This window comes from Netta rufina, assembly GCF_964035555.1.
Source record: "Netta rufina genome assembly, chromosome: 21".
Taxonomy (NCBI): Eukaryota; Metazoa; Chordata; class Aves; order Anseriformes; family Anatidae; genus Netta; species Netta rufina.
The window spans coordinates 8,062,638-8,080,454 of record NC_140145.1 but is presented as its reverse complement, the minus strand read 5'-3'; the positions used below and the strand labels follow the sequence as shown (position 1 = coordinate 8,080,454).

The window sequence follows — 17,817 nt, the reverse complement described above, 5'->3', positions numbered from 1 at the left end:
TTGATTATACATGGATGAAACAACGTAGCTCCAGATAACAGAAAACGCCACGTAAAAATGCTGTTAAATTGCATAATCACAGCACAATGAAATAAGGAAGTGGTGTCAGCTCTTTAAAGGTTATCCCATCTAGTACCTTCCTTTTTATAAGAAACCCCATTTCCTGCCACATTCCTAGGTTCTCTTCACTCCTTTCTTCACTGCTGGTTGTTGCTGCATGTTGCTTCAGCTTTACTGCTTATCATTTGCTTTAGCAAGTGTGAATTAATGAGCCTTTTTAGCATAGCCAAGGCTAACATGAAACTGAGTTCGTGACATTTCTTTTTTTTGGCAGAAGCATCACTTGACCTGAACAGTCACAGGGAGCAGGGACATTTAAAGAGGACATTTAACAAGCTTATTGTCATGCACTCCACACAGATTTTTCTGCTCCCAACTATTTCAGTCTCTCAAAAGACAGAGTTCTCAGAAGATACCTGAAAGTCAGGCACGTCCCATGTTCTTCCTTACCTTTCCTAGTTGGGGCAGACTGGCAAGAACAGGTAACATGAAGCTCTCTAAACCTCTGCACTCAAAACAACCTAATCTGACATGAGTTGTCTTAGAAACATCATTTAGAGTAGACTGTAAAGCTTATTATAAAATAATCCGCGTGCTCTTCAAGCTCAGCGTTTCCTTCCTGAGGTACTGAAGAGGTCCATGACCTCTGCAAGGCACCTTGGTTCCGTCATTTTGATTGCAAGAGATGTGGTGCTGCTATAACTAAAATTGTCGTAAGAATAAAAAAAAGGAAGTGGTACCAAACGGGAGATATTTATGGTAATATGTGATAATGTAATTATGTGACCTCCCATTTCCTTTGCTTGCAAGGCAAAATACAGTTGCTACTGACATGGAAATCATCACTGTAACTATACATACAAGTAACTGCCTTAATAAGCCAAGCAGCGTCTGTTCATGGCCAGCAGGTCTGTTGCTCCCAGCACTGTGTGGACGGGTAAATATTTCACCATACTTTGTCCACATTTTTTTTTGGTATTGGAATATATATATAAAGACCAACTTTTAAAAACGAGAACAGATTCCGATAAATCAGGGAAAAGCTTGAGAGACAGTGCTGGCACTGTGCTCGTAACACACACAATGCATGTGAACTTTTCCTAGCAAACAGCACAAGCTCTTTTGAATACTAATTACCCTATGAAAACATTCTCATTACTAAAAGTCACCTACTTCAAAGATCTCTCTAGTAGCTAGTAAAGTAGGGTTTTGTACATATTTCTCATTTGGGGCCTTTAATATCACTTTGCACCCCAGCTTCTAAGGAGGGGGGGCAGAGAGAGAGGCTAATGCTGAGCTCACAGTGAGCAAGCTTTTTAATACATAAATATACAGGACCAAATGAGAGCTAGCATAAGCAAAACCAACTTTATAAACATCTCTGGGCCATTTCAGGGGTGAAACAATGGTTCCAAGAGATATCTATCAAGTGTGGGTGGTACTTTTGTAACTGACACTGCTGTCCCGTTCAGCGAGTTGGACAAAACATGTTCGTTATGTCTGGAGAGGCAGAGGTGGGTGCCACAGCGAGGCCAGGAATTAGCTGGTTCTCCTCATGTCACAATCCCTTCAAATCGTTGACGACTTCTTATTTTTGCATGAGGGAAGATGCAGCAGCACAGCTCCGAGGACCACACAGATATTCTGGGGAAGAAGGGAGGGAGCAGAGGGAGGCACTTAGCTACTTCCTGCCTGGAGCCCTGGCACAGAATCGCTAATGACCACAGCGACAGCTCCCACAGTTATTTCTAATTATCTGTGGGGATAGCTCAGAGCTTAAACACGTCCTGGAATTCCTGGGAAGAGGGATAAGCTGCAGAGGAAGGCAGGCTCACGGCAAAGGATGGGGAAAACTTAGGGAGAGGTCTCAACAGCAAAGAATACTCACGGAAGAGGCAGCAGGGCTCAGCGCTCTCCCAGTTAAATTCATAGTTTGGAGCTGTTCCAGCTGGTGACCAATCAATTCAGTGTTTTCCCTGATTGTCATTGCATCCAGGCAACACGAGGGAAGCGTCTTGGACTTTGGGATGGATAGAATGTAAATGCTATTTTTAAAATTACCCAGCAGGATAGAGAGTTACGCATGAGAGAGCTGCATGGGCATTTAATTTATCCCTCCAATCAAAAGACTTGTATTCATTTACAGGATAAAGCCCCTTGCGTGAAAAAGGTAGAACTTGCCTCAAGTTAGTTGGCTATGCTGAAGAAGCACGTTTATGAATTGGCAACTCTGTGAAGGAGACTTGCACATTAGAAATTAAACTGATTACTCCCAACATGCCATGATTTAGCTGCTACATTTATTTTCCAGACCCAACCCTGGCTTCAGCTGAGGCACAGAGAAACTGCGTGTGCCCACTGGACTGTAAGTGTTTTTATTTAGAAGAAGAAAAAAAATGATGCTGGAAAAGAATTGGGAATATCTTGAAATTTCAAATGTGTATTTTCAGTAATTAAAATTCTCAGTATTACCCTTTTATCAGGGTATCTTTCCAAATCTTACTGAAACTCATCATCAGCCACTGAGATAAGATGATCTATATTTTAACAGCCAAGGAAATCAATGTAATGGCATTACGCAAAACAGCCAGGGTCACAGAGGTGGTCCAAAACAGCCTTGAGAGCAAAATTCCTAATCACCTTCTTGTCAATTTTTATTTGAAGACAGGGCAGCCCCTCCTATCTCAGTGGCTTTTACCAAGACTCCCTCTGATCACTGCATAGATAGGAAAAGTCTCTTTGAAGTGAACTAAAAATTTTTCTGCAAAAATCAGAGAAACTCAAAGAGACAGAAATTTTACCCAGTTCTCAGAAATACACAGAATACAAAAATAACTTTCTGGTAAAACCCCATTGCACATATGTTCCACTTCTAAATGTCAAAATCCTTTAAGCAATGTGGGTGCAATGCTATTTACAAGCGTACGCAGGCTCTCCTACCAGAGCAGATACGCTGGTGTATGGTACTTTAGAAAATGTCACCGTCCACCAGAGAAGAATTTTGAAGCGTTAATGGCATTTGTAAATATTAAGACAGCCAGATTTTTTCTGTTTACTCAGCAGGCCCTGGCCATTAGCTTCTAATCGCCAGCACACAGGTTGGTGTGGCAGAATGTAAATCTTCCCACTCTTCCCCAGAAGAGGATGACTCCTCCCTGAATGCTGTCCAGAATGCATAGATGGCTGCCGTTTACATCTGGAGGGGTTTTGTTCAGTATCTTTCCTCAGCCATATTACACAAATTGGGAGTTATTTGTTTTACTGCTGATCGTCAGTAGAGAAGATGAGAGCACTCTGGGAACCCAGCCTTTCCAGAGCACACAAATAGTGTGTAACAGCAGATGGATTTACCTCCTGTCCCCGTTGCTGGAAAGATCTGGCTTGGAAAGGTGGCCAGATAACTTCTGCGTCCACTCCTCTGTGTTACTGCTGAATTATGGAATGCCACAGCTTATCGAGTTCTCATGACTAGTCAAATACTTGAATAGAAAGGTGGTAATGCTGCTGTGAGAGAGAGAAGCTGATACAATTTGGGAACACACTGAAGCAGTTCTATGCTACTTGTTGACACAAACACAGAAAGTGAGGTAGAAAAGGGTAAGAGAATCACTACCACATCCACAGGCACATCTTCTGATTAAACAACTGGGTTCTTTCTGATCACATTTTGGACAGTATGCAGCTGTACCAGGATTCTCAAGGCTGTAAAACTAAGCTCCATTCATTATGTTAGCGTCAACGGATACATCTGATCTGATTGTTTCGTGAGGCAAGTCCCAGGAATTACATTCTGCCCAGGTTCAGAGGTTGAGAGGATTGGTTCTGGTTTTTGTTCCATTCGGTTCTTTGATTCTTTACTAGCACTGCCAGCCTGAGCACCAAACCTGAGGACAGCAGTAGCATTTGCAATAGTGTCTGTTCCCTTTCTATGGTCCAAGACAATGCAAAGCTGAAGTGAGGCAAAGTGCTCAGTCTAGACTTAAAAAAAATGATTGAGACAGCAGTTGCTTAAGAAGATAGTCATCTACTCACCCTAATGGCGTACAAAGAAATGATGGGCTTCTTGCTTCTAAATATAACCCTTGGTTTCCAGAATAAGGAAGAAACTGTCAAACACAGACATGTTAATCTACAACTGGCCATGACAGAGCTTGTGGAGCTGTTATACAGCAGGACTCCACAACACGCAGCCCCTGAACCCGCCTGCTTGCTGCACCAGCAGCCAAGGAACCGGCACCCTGGCTGGTGGGCCAAGCAGCAGCATCCTCCCTGACGTGGGAGTGTTGGCCCTATGTCCATGAGACCAAAGGGAACACGTTAGATCCTCATCAGCCTATCTGCTTTTGTACATCTTCGGGCGATACTTAATGTGTGCTGGATGTCATCCAGTCACCAAATGAATCAAAAAAACATGGGAAGAAGCAGGGGATAATACCACGGAGTAGGGCTCAAGAACAAAGGCGATATGGTGGAAACACTATCCAGCGCACAACTGAAAAGGAATGTGAATTCCTGTGAGAAAAAGAAAGCCACAAATTCATAAACATAAAGCTAGTATTATTCCGAGTTTAAATTGAATACAAAAGGGTAAAAAGCTTTATATTATATCTGCTGCCAAGCCACTAGATTACTTGACAAACAACAAATACTGACACAGCCTTTATTTTTCTCCCTAAGCTTTTGCATCCTTGCTACAAGAAGAATATAGTATCGTGCAGACGCTGCCATTTCTACAAGGTCTGATATACCAGTTTTATGCTTCTAGTAGCCAGAGCACTCAGAATTACATTTCATGACTTTCAGGTTATGTTTGGAAGTAATTTGTTTCCAATTGCTGTCTCTCAGGGCTGGAATAGCCATAATAACTGGAACACTTCAGGGCAGATATTTTTCTTCTTTTTGAATAGTTCGCTGAGGCACTACATAGGAAAGGCACTTTTATTAATATATTCAGCAAAGACTAAGGCTCAAGTATTGCCGACAGCATCAGGATATTTCATCAGAGCCCTAATACTAACAGTGTCTTAAGAAAAGGAAGCATGAAAAAACAATTCATAACTTTCCAGACAAATATTCAGAATGACTGAGGGTACAGATTTTAGTACTTTACTAATTCAGACTAAACAATATATGTTGGAGATTATTGCCCTAAAAATAGTTCTAATGCACTCCTAAGAATACTTCCTAATACTGCACAGTGTTCCTGGGACCTGCTACAGAGGTAAGTGACACCAAATACAACAGGGAAACAAAAGTCTCTTCTAGCTTTGCTCATAGTTGCTCGAGTATTTTAATGCAGAATAATGAAAAGGAATTATTGTCTCCAGGAGCTGCTTGTACATGTATGATGTGAGAGCTAGGTAGAGATCATGCTACCTAGTACTTACTGTGTGCTGTTGGGATTCCTCCAGATGGTGTCAAATCTGATCTGAGGCTGTGGAAACCAAGTTTCCTGTGGAAACCAAGACCACCGATACCAATTTGTCAGCCTTCTGCTGTCGGTGTCAGTGATAATGGGAAGCACTGCCTCCATCCATGAGAAGACGGACTCAGACTGTCACAGTCATAAAGCAATGGCTCGTATGCACGGGTAGGGAATATATGATACAAAAATCTTTGGAGGTATAGCTACTATTTCCCCCTTGTCAGTTCTACAGCATTTCTTATCTCCTACTTTGCATTTCTTCCTCAAACAACCACACAGACAGATTCAGTATAAAAGATGGTGGTTCTTCAAGAAGTGGATCCCAAATGGGTCCTGTTAAACCAAGTGTAACTTGATAAAAGGAACAAACATGATGGTACGTTGGAAAAAAGACTCAGTCTCAAATTCTCTTTTCCTCTGTGCCATAGGATAGATGTGTAGTAGTTGGAAAAAAATGCAAAAACAGTTCTTTTAAGCAAGCCATCTTCATTAACATGGTAGCAATTCCATCTCGTCTCTGAAGAGGGTATGTGGCAGAAATAATAATCCTAAATTTTAACGATCACGGGTTAAGTGCCTCTTGATGTTCCCTGTTTTCACAATACTTCTGTGGATAGCAATAGATTTAATCTAGAGAGGTTTGGCCCCTTGACAAGTGGTCTCCACAGAGAGCAAAAAGAACCAGAGCACTTAAATGACACTACAGTCACTAATGATATGATTATGGAAGGTGATAATGCAACAAGAATGACTCTCAGCAGCTTCCAGGAGTTATGACTCATGGGAACAGAGCCTATTAGAAAAGAGGCACCAAATTTCTACTTCACACTGTTGCTATGATGTATAATCTTTTTTAATAGATGAGGAAAAAAAAAACACAAGACAACAGAGAAAAAGCTATTTTAACATAAATAACTTACTCTCAGCAGGCTTTGTGGTTTAAAGGACTTGTGGTAATTGAGCTGCAGAGCCACAAAAGCAGTTCTCAAGTCTGGTCACCTCACCACCTTACATTACATAGCATGATGTCAACAAATTCAGAGAGGCAGGACGAACAGTCTATGCATGTTTAGCAAAAGAGATGTGGCAGTGTACATTTCTTATAGGCAACCATACTTCAGATTGAGTTGGGTTTATTTTGTTTGCTTGTTTGTTTTTCAAGCTGGAGATTTTCCTCAAGGAAGTGTTGCAAAAAGCCACTAAGCCCAAAGCCTTATTTCACGGCAATTCTTTTTGATGCAGTGATTTTTTTGCACTTCCCCTGAACAGTTATTCAAAATTGATGCCCAAAATGCCAGAAAACATCGATCTAGGCATTGAAACCTGACAACTGAAATCATATGCTAGAACATACCATAGTTTGAGATCTCACTTCCATATTTTTTTCCTCTAAGTCATTAAACTGAACTTCAGTTTATCAGTAACAGCTTTACCTCAATTCTCGTACTTCTTTCTCCATTTTCTAAAATATTACTTTCTCCTTAGTGTTCATAACCTTTTGATATTAAATCACTGTTTAAATAGGGATCTTAGAAATGACATAGCAGATTAGAGACGCGTAGACGCTTTAATGTTTCCCCTCAGTTACTGTAAACTCATGCAATTTCTTTATTTAAAAAAAAAAACAAATCAAACCCTCCAGGCCAACATTCATTTCTGTTGCACTTCTCTCAACTCCCTCCAGTGTCCCTCTCTTGTTTTACGAGATTGCCTCCCAGGCAACACCACACTGAAGTAAAAAGCCAGGGAATGTTCCCCTGTAGTCAGTGTAAGGATATATGCCAGGAGCAGTAAATGTGAATTTCTATCTATAGCATAAGCCTTGCATGGATTAAAGCATTTGAAAAGTGTAGCCTTGTGCATTGGTCCCTAGGTCTTATCCCCAGATACTCTCCTAGGTCACTAATCCAGCTTTCCTCAGGGGATGTGGGACACAGGCAGTAGCTGCTACCGAGAGAATCAGTTATTCTAATCCGTTTTGTTCATATCGTTTAATGAAATCAGGTTTCTGCCTAATTTAAACAGAAAGGAATCCCCCTCCTCCTCTTCAGCTCACAGACAGACTTATATTAAACCTCCAAGGCTGCACTCTGCGATACCGAAAATAAGAAGCTAGGCAGCCAAGCATCAAGTCTTATTTTCTCTCATTCCACTGCGTCACTGAGCTGAAAATAGTTTGCTTCCCAAACTACTTGTGGTTCTGAGCTTCATGTCAGAAAGAACATAGCAGTATGCTGGGATCTGCAGATGATGCCTCACAGATGGGGGTCTTATGTATGAAAAATAAGTGATGCACGTCATCAGGGTTCTGCTTGCTGGAGCTCATTACTTCATTCCCACCAGTGCAGTGGCTAAGGCAGGAAGGAGGATGATGCTCTTTCCTCCCTGTGGAGCTCAACATCAGCCTTATCGTAAGGGTGCAAGGGTCAGGGGAAAGCTAGTTCACGAAGAGTCCGTGAATGCACCACAGCGAGCACGATGGGAACAAGAATCTGAGGAAGACTGTCCAAGAGATAGTGCCTCTAAACGAAGCTATGAGGATAGAGAGGCAAGACTCTCACCATAAATCAAGACATTGTTTGTCCTTCGATACATCTGATTTTAATTTCTACTCTGAGATCTTAACACTCTAGACAATAACCCCCCCCAAACACACACACACCCCACAGGCTGAACTCCTCAGCTTCTCCTGGCCTACAGAGTGTTTGTCAGTGCTGTCCCTGCTCTTTCTGAAAACTGCTGAGCGTTCATTCTGCTGCTTTAGACTAACGACAGAGGATGGCTTTCAACCGAACAAGAGCCTCAGCAGAGCAGGAACCAAAATGACAAAGCTTTTTCTGAAATATCAGCTGGACAGTCATGTTAGTAGTAACAGCATTCCAACAGCCATATATAAAGCAAAGATTTCTATTGTCCTCTGAGCCAGGGACATGCTTTCCTCCAGAGACTAATACTAAAAGGAAAAACAAATAGACCCGGGCTGCTTGCATACCTCCTGGGTGGCCTGCTATCCGATACACTGTTAGCTCCACTACTTGGGTTCAGGATAGAAAAACAAAACTCCTTCTCTTTTCTATCACAGAGGGAATACTTGTCACCAGTCTGGTACCTCCCGCATCAGGGCAGGCCTTTATGTCTGCAAGCAGCACAGTAATTTCTAAAAGCAGTACCTTCAGTCCTACCTGGGTGTAATCAGACACACGTAACTACTACAGGCTGCCTCCCAGAGAACACTTCCAACAGTGACCCCAGATGAGTCAGGCTATTTTAAAAGAAGTGGAGGAAGTTCCTATGTATGACATTTAAAACAAAAAAGGGCAGGAGAAAGTCTTACTCAGGGGTTGGGCTTTCTGGCCTAACAAAAGTTAGACTTGGAAAAGTTGTATTTTGCCAATCATTTTCTGAGGACTGGATGGAAATGTGTCATGTGTCCCCACCCCTTCCCCTCTCCCCAGATAACTTCTAATCCAAAACCAGGAGAATTTTAGAAGATGAGATACAAGTAAATATGAATTCAACAGAGTTGAAGACGTAACTTCACAGGACAGCACTAGAGCCTTCTATGCAGTATCGCACAATTGGAGGCTAAAATCTAACCCTGGCTTTACTGCTTCTAAGGTGTGTCTAAAGGCAGGAGCTTTCTCTGGTACTTGTCATTCTGTAAAGTTTGTGCAAGTCATTCATGTGCACATGAATGTGTGCTATGTGCTAAGAAACAACTCACACTTTCAGAGATGAGCTTATTTAAAGAGAAAGCTACTGTCTTTTCTTCCAAACTCCTGTGCGCTGCAGCTAATGCTTCATAAAGAGCTAGTTGTGAAGAAAAAAAAATGTTATTATTTACTTTAAAAGATGGGCTCTGCTTTTATTAAAGACTTGCTCCAGGGTGCATATCATGTGGTGATAACTGCTTTTGTCTTCTGCTCTAAGTAACAAACAATATTATTCTTAAGAAAAAAAAATCTCAACATTATATCAAACTAAGACTATCCTGCACACCCAGCATATATCACAGGATGGACTGTTGCCTGTAACTGCCTTCTACAGCTCAGTTACAAGCAGAGTCCAAGGTCTAACTCAACTGTATACAAACACCAGCAAGAGCTTTATGAGCACAGCAATGGCCGTACAATAACTGGAGAAATTATTATGCCTGTTCAGCAGTGGAAAATCACTACATAAAGAAATCACAAGTTCTCAAGCAGTCAAAACTTGTTTTGTAAAATTCAGTGAAACTTCTGTAGATTAGAAAGAGCAGGACCCTAACTTGCAGTTTGGGCAAGGCCACACATAGAAATATTTATTTAGTTTTACAGAAATTACCAAAAAGAAAACACCCATAATAACACACAACCTATACAAAAACGTTAGTGTCATTTCAAAAATTGATACCAAATTGAAGACACCATTCATATACACTGTTTCTCACCATCAGTGACCTTTGATGCTGCAAATACTTCAGCTTTTGCATGTGAATTACTTACGACAATGTAATATTGGGGTCTGCAGTGTTAAAGAAATCTGAAGGAAGAGCATAGAAAACACCCAAACAGAAGTAAACATGTAAAAAGCAGCAGACTGAATACATTTTTCTGAAGTGACATTGCTTACTGAATGTGTGTAAGAAAATGATGGAACTGTTCTCTAGAGGAAAGTAAAAATGTACCTGGTAGCCCTCTGTCTTCTTTTGGCACCATTTCAACAGAGCGTTCCTCTTCGAACCACCATACTCCCGGGCAAGGGCTGCCAATGGGTCCTTTCTCTCCACACTAATCCGGGGGGCGTAAGGGAGAAGAAGACAAATATGTTTGAAATCTCATTTTTTTTTCTTCCAGTGTGTAAATAATATCCATATGACAAACCAAGATGGCATACAGAACCTAAATGGAAACCAAACTGTAACAGCTTTCAGAGCACAACTTCTGTCTAAAGAATCTGTAACAATAAATTCACATCCAATTGAGCTGCTGCAAAATGAGTTCTTGAATTAACTGAAATATCTGGAATCTGTATTGCAATTAAGGCCTAGAGTACAGTTAAAGGCCATCTGTCAAAACACCCACACTGCCTTCACCCTACAACGTTTACTTCTGTGAATAATGGTGGAGACCAGAGGAAAATGATGTGTCTGGCTTTCTCCTAGACCTCAAAGCTTTTAGTTTTTTAACTCACCATAACGTGCAAAGCTACAGCAAGATAATGATGGGATTTTGACATACAACTGAGTGACTCCTGAAAGCTTAGTATCCTCGTTTTGTCACACTTGCTCATCTTACAGATAACTGTGGTTATTATAGCCTGAATTTTGATATTTGGCTCTGGTATAGTTTACACAGCCTGGTAATTCAGAATCAGATAGAGCAGCCAGCAGACTTTCTACTGGAGACAAGAATCCACTGGATTGAAACATTCATCTTGGTGCTAGGTAATGCTGTCAATCTTTCCAATGCGCTGTTTTTCCCAGGAAACTTAGCTTGTACCTGAGTTTGCTTTGGGGTTTCAAGCTGCTGGAGTTTGAGGTAAGCATTCTGCTGCTGAAGGCCATAGGGGGTTTGCTCAGGGATTCCAGGGAGGGGCTTTTACGGAGGTAATGGTCTGGTTTCAGCTCGTCATTTCTCCCCTTCAGAAGGTCTGTGGGAATTAAAAAGGAAAAAAAAAAAAGCTGTCAGTTTGCAGTCTGAGGAATTCGATTAATCACTGTTCTGCCACCCAGCACACAATATGTAGTCTGTTGTTTTGATTCTAAACAAATGTACTCATTTGTTCATTAAACACACATGGGGCTAGGAAACCTTGAGCAGATTAGAGGTGATCATAACAAGGAATGGCTTTGATGATTTCAACAATACAGACTGCCTGGTTTCCTGTGATTGATACTCCTGCTGGGGGGTAGGGGCCTCAGGTGAATGAGGGGAAATACCAAAATCCACAGACTTAAAGGTTCAAAAGCTGATCACCAGATATCTTCACCAGATGACTGACCAGCCCTAGTATAATAATTTCTTTTCCTGCCACTAATATTCATGTAACAAGACGACCTCTTGTCTTCTAAATACAACCCAGCAGTAAAAGGCATTTATTATCACATGGTGATTGGCATCCTATCTAAAATGACTTTGGGAAGTCCCAATATATTCACAGCAGATGCATCTGTATTATTATGACATATATTAAGTATTTTTAAATATTACATATTGGTTTTACAGTATATATATTTATGTGTGTGTATATTTTAAAAAATCAACAGAATTAGTAGCCATGGAACCCAATGTTGATACGTTTTTGAACAGAAGCCAGAGATCATAGAAATCAAATTATTTCCCCATGCACATCAATTACAACCGAGTGATGAATAACAGAGTTGTCCATTTTTTCTCTGTAGACAGACTGTCAACAAGCCAGGATCTATGAGCAGCACATTATGAGGTATCAGAAATTAATTGAATGCAGAACATTTAACTTTGTCTTTCTTTTCAGCTACTTCCCTATGTTAATAATTAAATAATGTCACATCTCCTAAACATATGAATTCCTTCTTAGCTTCAGCAAAGGATAGTATCAGTGAATCAATCCTAGATTTCTTTTCAGCTGGGGTGTATCAGCAGTTGCCAGACAAGCACATCCTTCCAAATGGAGCGTGGTAACCATAGGTGTGCAGCTGCCCTTGCTTTGGCTCCTGCAAGTCATTAGACTAACAGCATTTATAGCTGCTCAGAGCTATAGGCATTACTGCACCTTCTTTCCACAGCAGCGGAGGCCGCTAAGTTCCTATCTATTAAGTCATATTGATGGAAAAGGACAGAATCCAGTCCTGGCACTGTTTTATTCCACGAAACCTGGCTGTTGGCAGATCTTTGTTGTATTTGCATATACCTTGTTCAGTCAGGATCATCCTTCCCTCCATTCCCCTGTCCCTTCTTCATGTACATCATAAATTTGTAACAAGAAATAGCACCAGGATAATGCTTTAAAATACTGCACACTACAAAATGCAGAACAGAAACCCTAGATCTCATTTACCTCCCTGAAAAGGGAGGCCCTCTCCTCCCAAACAGCTGAGCTTATTTAGAAGAAGTAACTCCACATGTCTGTGTGTATGTGTATTTGGATATATTACACCTTTGCCATTTGAAGGCAATACAGAAAATCTGATTTTATGCCTTTTGGTGGTTTTCCACTGTACGGTCCACATGCATATGTCTCTTCTAGCTCCTCTTTAGGTTGAGTTGATGGAGAACTGCCAACTGCTTCTCCCAGTTATCTCAAATTTTAATAGCCACGCCAGTCAGACAGGCATTCAATGAATTATTCTTGGTTTTTTAAATTTAAAAATATTTTGTTTAGAGAAACAGATGTACAACAAAGGGCATATCAATAGGCAAAATCTGAACATTATGAAGAAGAATGTAGGTTTCTCACTAGCCTGTAAGGGTGGCAAAAAAAGCGCACTGTTAAATTGTCATTAACATAATTGGACTTGGCTAATGGCATGGTGCAATTAGGAAGTGCTGTGCCAATCATTCAGAACGCATTCATGTGTGGTACAAGAGAAGGATAAGGAAGGCTCCCAGACAGGAATAAAAGCTATTGGAAGTACAGTGCTGTGTAACTGCAAAGAAAGGAGGGTGCAGACGAGGGTATATTAGGAGCCATTTGGAAAAAGAAATGAGATAATGATTAAGGAACATCATATCCTGTTAGCACAATCTGTTTGCACTATTTAAAGAAACATTTTGGCTACTGGCTTGACTTATACAGTAGTGCCAAAATGGTGCAAGTAACAGTATCCAGCCTTGTACCTTGAGTCTCTCTTGCATGAGTAATGTACTTCCTCTGACTTATTTCTGGCTCCCAGACACTCCAGAACAAAACCAGTAAACCTATGATTCTAACTGAAAAGATCATGGTCAAAAACCTGCTCCCTCTGTGAAGTAATCCGCTCCCCTCTGCAATAATATAGCATTTGGGTCAGATTAAGGACATCACAGAACCCTGCTATGATACCAGTCAGATGGAATCAGCCAGAAGATTATTATTATGGAGACTACTTCACTCTGAATTTCCTTGGGGATATTTTTTAATTCAGTCTTGTTTGCATAGGACTTGAATCAACTGCCTTCTAGGATTATTTAGATTGGAACCAGAGCTATTACAATTTTATAGTGAGTAAGCATTTGCTATGGATTACTGGAACTAAATCAGACCCAGGTACAGAGTGAAGTGGTAGATGCAGGAACTTGTTAGATAAGTGACCATAAATTTTTAGCATACAATGGCTAATAAAATATCTGTTGATTTAAACAGATTTTCATGGAACAATTGTCTATGGGTAATAACAGCAATTATCCACAGCCTGAACTGGGATACTTATTATTAGGGAAAAGCATTATATTACAGCTGACAGATTACTTCACTGTACAGTAAATTGGTAGAGACTAAAATGGTTTTGTGTTCTGTTTAGGATCAGAATACACTCTCCTGCAAGACATTTTCTGGAAATCAGTTGACACGTATAAGGAACCTGTCTGTTCCACTAATAACTTCTGTTTTCTTATCATTTACTCTTGCAGTAGAAACTGGTAGCACAGACAAGATTAATGGTTATTTATGTTGCCATCCACCTTATAAACAGTTTTACTGTTCAGATCCAGTATCTCTTCACTTCTGAATTCTGGAAGGGGCATTTTAGCAGATTATTTGAAGAGTTTAAAAGGTGGGCAGGTTCTAATTTCTCTCCTGTGCTAACAAACTATTGCAGAAACTGCCTCCAGTTTCACTGAGGCCTGACTACATGAATATAATACTTCATCTGTCCTTAAAAATTAAATAATCTATTGGTACTAGCTTTGATTCCAATGCAATAACTACATTCAGGACTAGATAAGCAAAATAAAGGGCCCTGGAGAAAAGGGAAACAAACACTGGTAGAAAAGAATATTAAATGACAAGAGAACAAAAGCAAAGTGTGAAAGAAAAACAAATGCCTCTCCTGAGAACTTACAAAACAAACTGCTTCAAGCCCAAATAAGACTGCTCCTAAAACAGTTGCATCTGTATCTGAAATGTTTCATGTATTTCAAATGAAGCCCAATTTAAAAACAAACAGGCCCCCAGAAGACAGTGCCTTGGGTTTATTCCAGATACATATATGTTGAAAAAAAAAATCAGTCCATTTCAGCTCCATGGCACGGATTAAAGAGGTGCCACGGATACTTTGAAATAAAGAAGGCAAGTTTGTGTTGGCAAACCATATTGTATCACCTTTTTTTTTTTTTTTTTTTTTTAATAATTTTCTAAGGCTACGCTCAAGATGGAAACATGTCAAAATTAAAAAGCTCTCTAAAATAGAGATACAAAAGACACTTCTTCACGTTTCCTTTGACCGTAGGCAAAGAGCAAAAACGGCCCAGAGAGACCAACATTTAATGATAAGATTTTGCTGGCAAAAAGAGGCAGCATTTGTACATTTACTGCAATTTACCTGAAAGAGGAAGGTCTGAAAGTTCTGCGTGCTTGGCAACTCCTTTGCTGGCTGGCTTCGTGTTGTTATAAACAGAATGTCTCTGTGAAACAAATGTACAAAAGGATTAAAAAATACAAGACATCACACTTAAACAGGCAAGCAAAAAGAAGAGATGCTTCTGCTATCTCAAGATCACAAAGCAGGTTTAGGAATACAGGAAGCTTTCTACAAGGTATCTGCTTGCACCTAGAGCTGGATAAAGGGTGGTGAAAAACAAAAGGACAAAGAGCCAATATTTTTAGGTGGCAAGAGATCAGTTCGTGAATTATTTCACATTCTTATTTGCATGTTTTTCTCTTGCCAAACATAATCTAGTACGAGTGTCTCCAACCCAAAGTAAGAATGTCTGTTCCTAACTGTGTCTCTGTCCACAGCACCCTGGATCATATGCCAGGATTCTCAGCCCAAGTTTCCAGCATTAATACCCACCCATGCATTCACAGAAAGTTCTCAGACCTCAGTTTAATACCCTTCTTTAATCCTTTGCTGATTCTTTGAATGAAATGTGCTAACACACAGCATTTCCAACAACACTATACCAAAGATTGAAAATTGCTTACAGAAAGTTAATTGATTCAGTGAATCATAGGAAGTACTATATTCCACAACAGCTCCATGAAGGGAAAAAAATCAAACCATAAGAGCTCTTCAGTCAGCACTGTATGAACTCACTGGATAACATACATCTTTGAAACTTGTCAACTCACATGCCTAGCTTAGGCTGATGTTTCTCATAACTCACTACCAATTATTGAAACCTATTTTCTGGTTAACAGTGATTAAAGTTCAGAATTGTATTCCAAAGAGTTCATATCCGTCCACTGAAAACTCTAAACTGAGGTCAAATGCAAACTCACTTTGATCCTTTTTGTTAGTACTATAGCATTTGATGTCTCACAGCAAATAAACAGATGAGTTTCCTTTTCCCCTTGTCAACATATGTATGTTGGCATGCTGAAGCAGTGTCATGCAAATACAGCATCTACCCATTTTAAAACTGCGACGATGGAAAGTGTTCCTTTCACCTGCATGGGGGAAACAGCAGCTGCGGGGGCTGTCCTCACTGGAATTCCACTTAGAGGGCTCCTGGGGACCTTGTGAACTGAGATATTTTGTCCAGTGCTACCTGTAAGAGAAAAACATGGAAACAATTGCATTTCAAAACCAACCATCTTCCTCTCATTAAAACAGTGAACCAACGATGTAGTGACATTCCATGGACAGTCCTGAACCAAGCACTGACAGAGAATTTGCACTAAGCAATTGCATCACAAGACAGCAGAAATTACCTACTCACTCCCCCAAAAAAGGTTTACTACAAAATACGCTGTACCTGAACATCCTAAGTCAAATGATTTTATTAGCGATTTCACAGTGGCTGCAGATTCTGATGGTGTGGGAGATGCTCTGTTAATGCAGACTCCTTGCCAGCGGTTGCTTGTATCTGCCTCTATAGATTCTACCTCTTCGGCTGTCAGCCTGCAAAGCAGAAAGCAGATCAAAGTCAGTGGCAACAGGAAGTGCAAGCAGAGATTAAAGGTCTTTATATGTAGTAAGGCAAATCCAACGATGCACATTGTTAATTTTAACGCCCAGAACGTGTACCCACTACTGCCATGTTCGTGCTCCTGTTTCGGAGTGCCTAGCAGATGTTAAAATCATTGAGTCTTAAATTTCTTGTGTTATTAACCATATCATCTCCATTCCCCATCATGTCACAGGATGGAAGATTATCATGGAATAAAAGGAGTTTCATGAGACTTAGGAGTAATCACTAATAATCGCCTAAGATGGGCCTTCAATACAGCACAAGGGCCAAGGGCCTAACATGGTCCTCAGTTGACTAATGAGGAAAATAACCAAACAGAAAAATGTTATTTTACACTGTGTTTTTAATTGGTGTGACCACTGCTGGCGTAATTGTTAGCAGTTAAAATACCATAATTGAAAGTAAAATAATTAGCTGGACAGGGTTCAGCTAAGAGCCATGAAAATTAAACTAGAAAACTTGCTTCATAAGGAAAAACATTGAAATTCAACTCTTACAGCTTATCAACAAGGATGTCTGCTGAACAAGTAAACCCTCAATCACAATCCATAAACAGTTATATAGGGAATAAAACTTAGAAGTGCTTCATCCTAACAGAAAAAGGAACACCAAAATTCAATGGCTGGAATGAAGATAGACAACCTCAAAATAGAAATAAGGCCCGTATTTTATTGTGGATCATTAAGTTGCTTCATCAACAGGAAATTTTAAAGTCAAGATTAGGTGCTGGACTTGCAAGGAATTAGTACAGGAAAGTCCACATTTGTGTTGAACAGCAAATGTAATCATGTAGTATAACCATCGCTTCTAGTCATGCATTTGATGGATCTGTCTGAAATTGCACTGACTCTGTACTTACCCAGAAGGTCTCAGGTGGACTTCGAGTCAATTACCTAGCTTTACATTAGGAAAGTTGCAATTAGATAAAGCCTAGTGGTGTAGAAAGAGAGTCTTTATCACATTGTTCTCCCAATCTCCTAGCTGCTTAACAAACACACGCTGATTTACAGGATTTGAGGCTTCACCACCTTCCCCTGCTCTGAAGTAGGGTAGGGGCCAAGAGATTCATGTCCAAAAAAAAAAAAACCAACACAAAAAAACAGAAAATATTTTATCAAACATCTGGAAGATTCTATCAGGAAAGTGCCCATGAGGTGGAAGAACATCTGGTCAGCTTAAAATATAAGTCGAGCCCTTTTTCTTTCCTTCTTGGCATCACAGTGTACAAAATACAAGGGGCTAAAGGGTGTCAATGAATAC

The 17,817-nt window shown here is 40.3% G+C and overlaps 1 protein-coding gene across 1 annotated transcript in view; it reads right to left on the bottom strand.

Annotated features, from left to right (window-relative positions):
• SPECC1 (sperm antigen with calponin homology and coiled-coil domains 1) overlaps positions 1-17,817 on the bottom strand; it is a 79,319-nt gene that overhangs the window by 8,246 nt on the left and 53,256 nt on the right. Inside the window, exons 8-12 of the mRNA XM_084299367.1 lie at positions 16,342-16,487; positions 16,034-16,134; positions 14,967-15,048; positions 10,966-11,116; positions 10,152-10,254 (exon numbers count right to left, since the gene is read on the bottom strand). Coding sequence (XP_084155493.1) covers positions 10,152-10,254; positions 10,966-11,116; positions 14,967-15,048; positions 16,034-16,134; positions 16,342-16,487 — 583 coding nt within the window. The remainder of the gene's footprint in view (positions 1-10,151; positions 10,255-10,965; positions 11,117-14,966; positions 15,049-16,033; positions 16,135-16,341; positions 16,488-17,817) is intronic.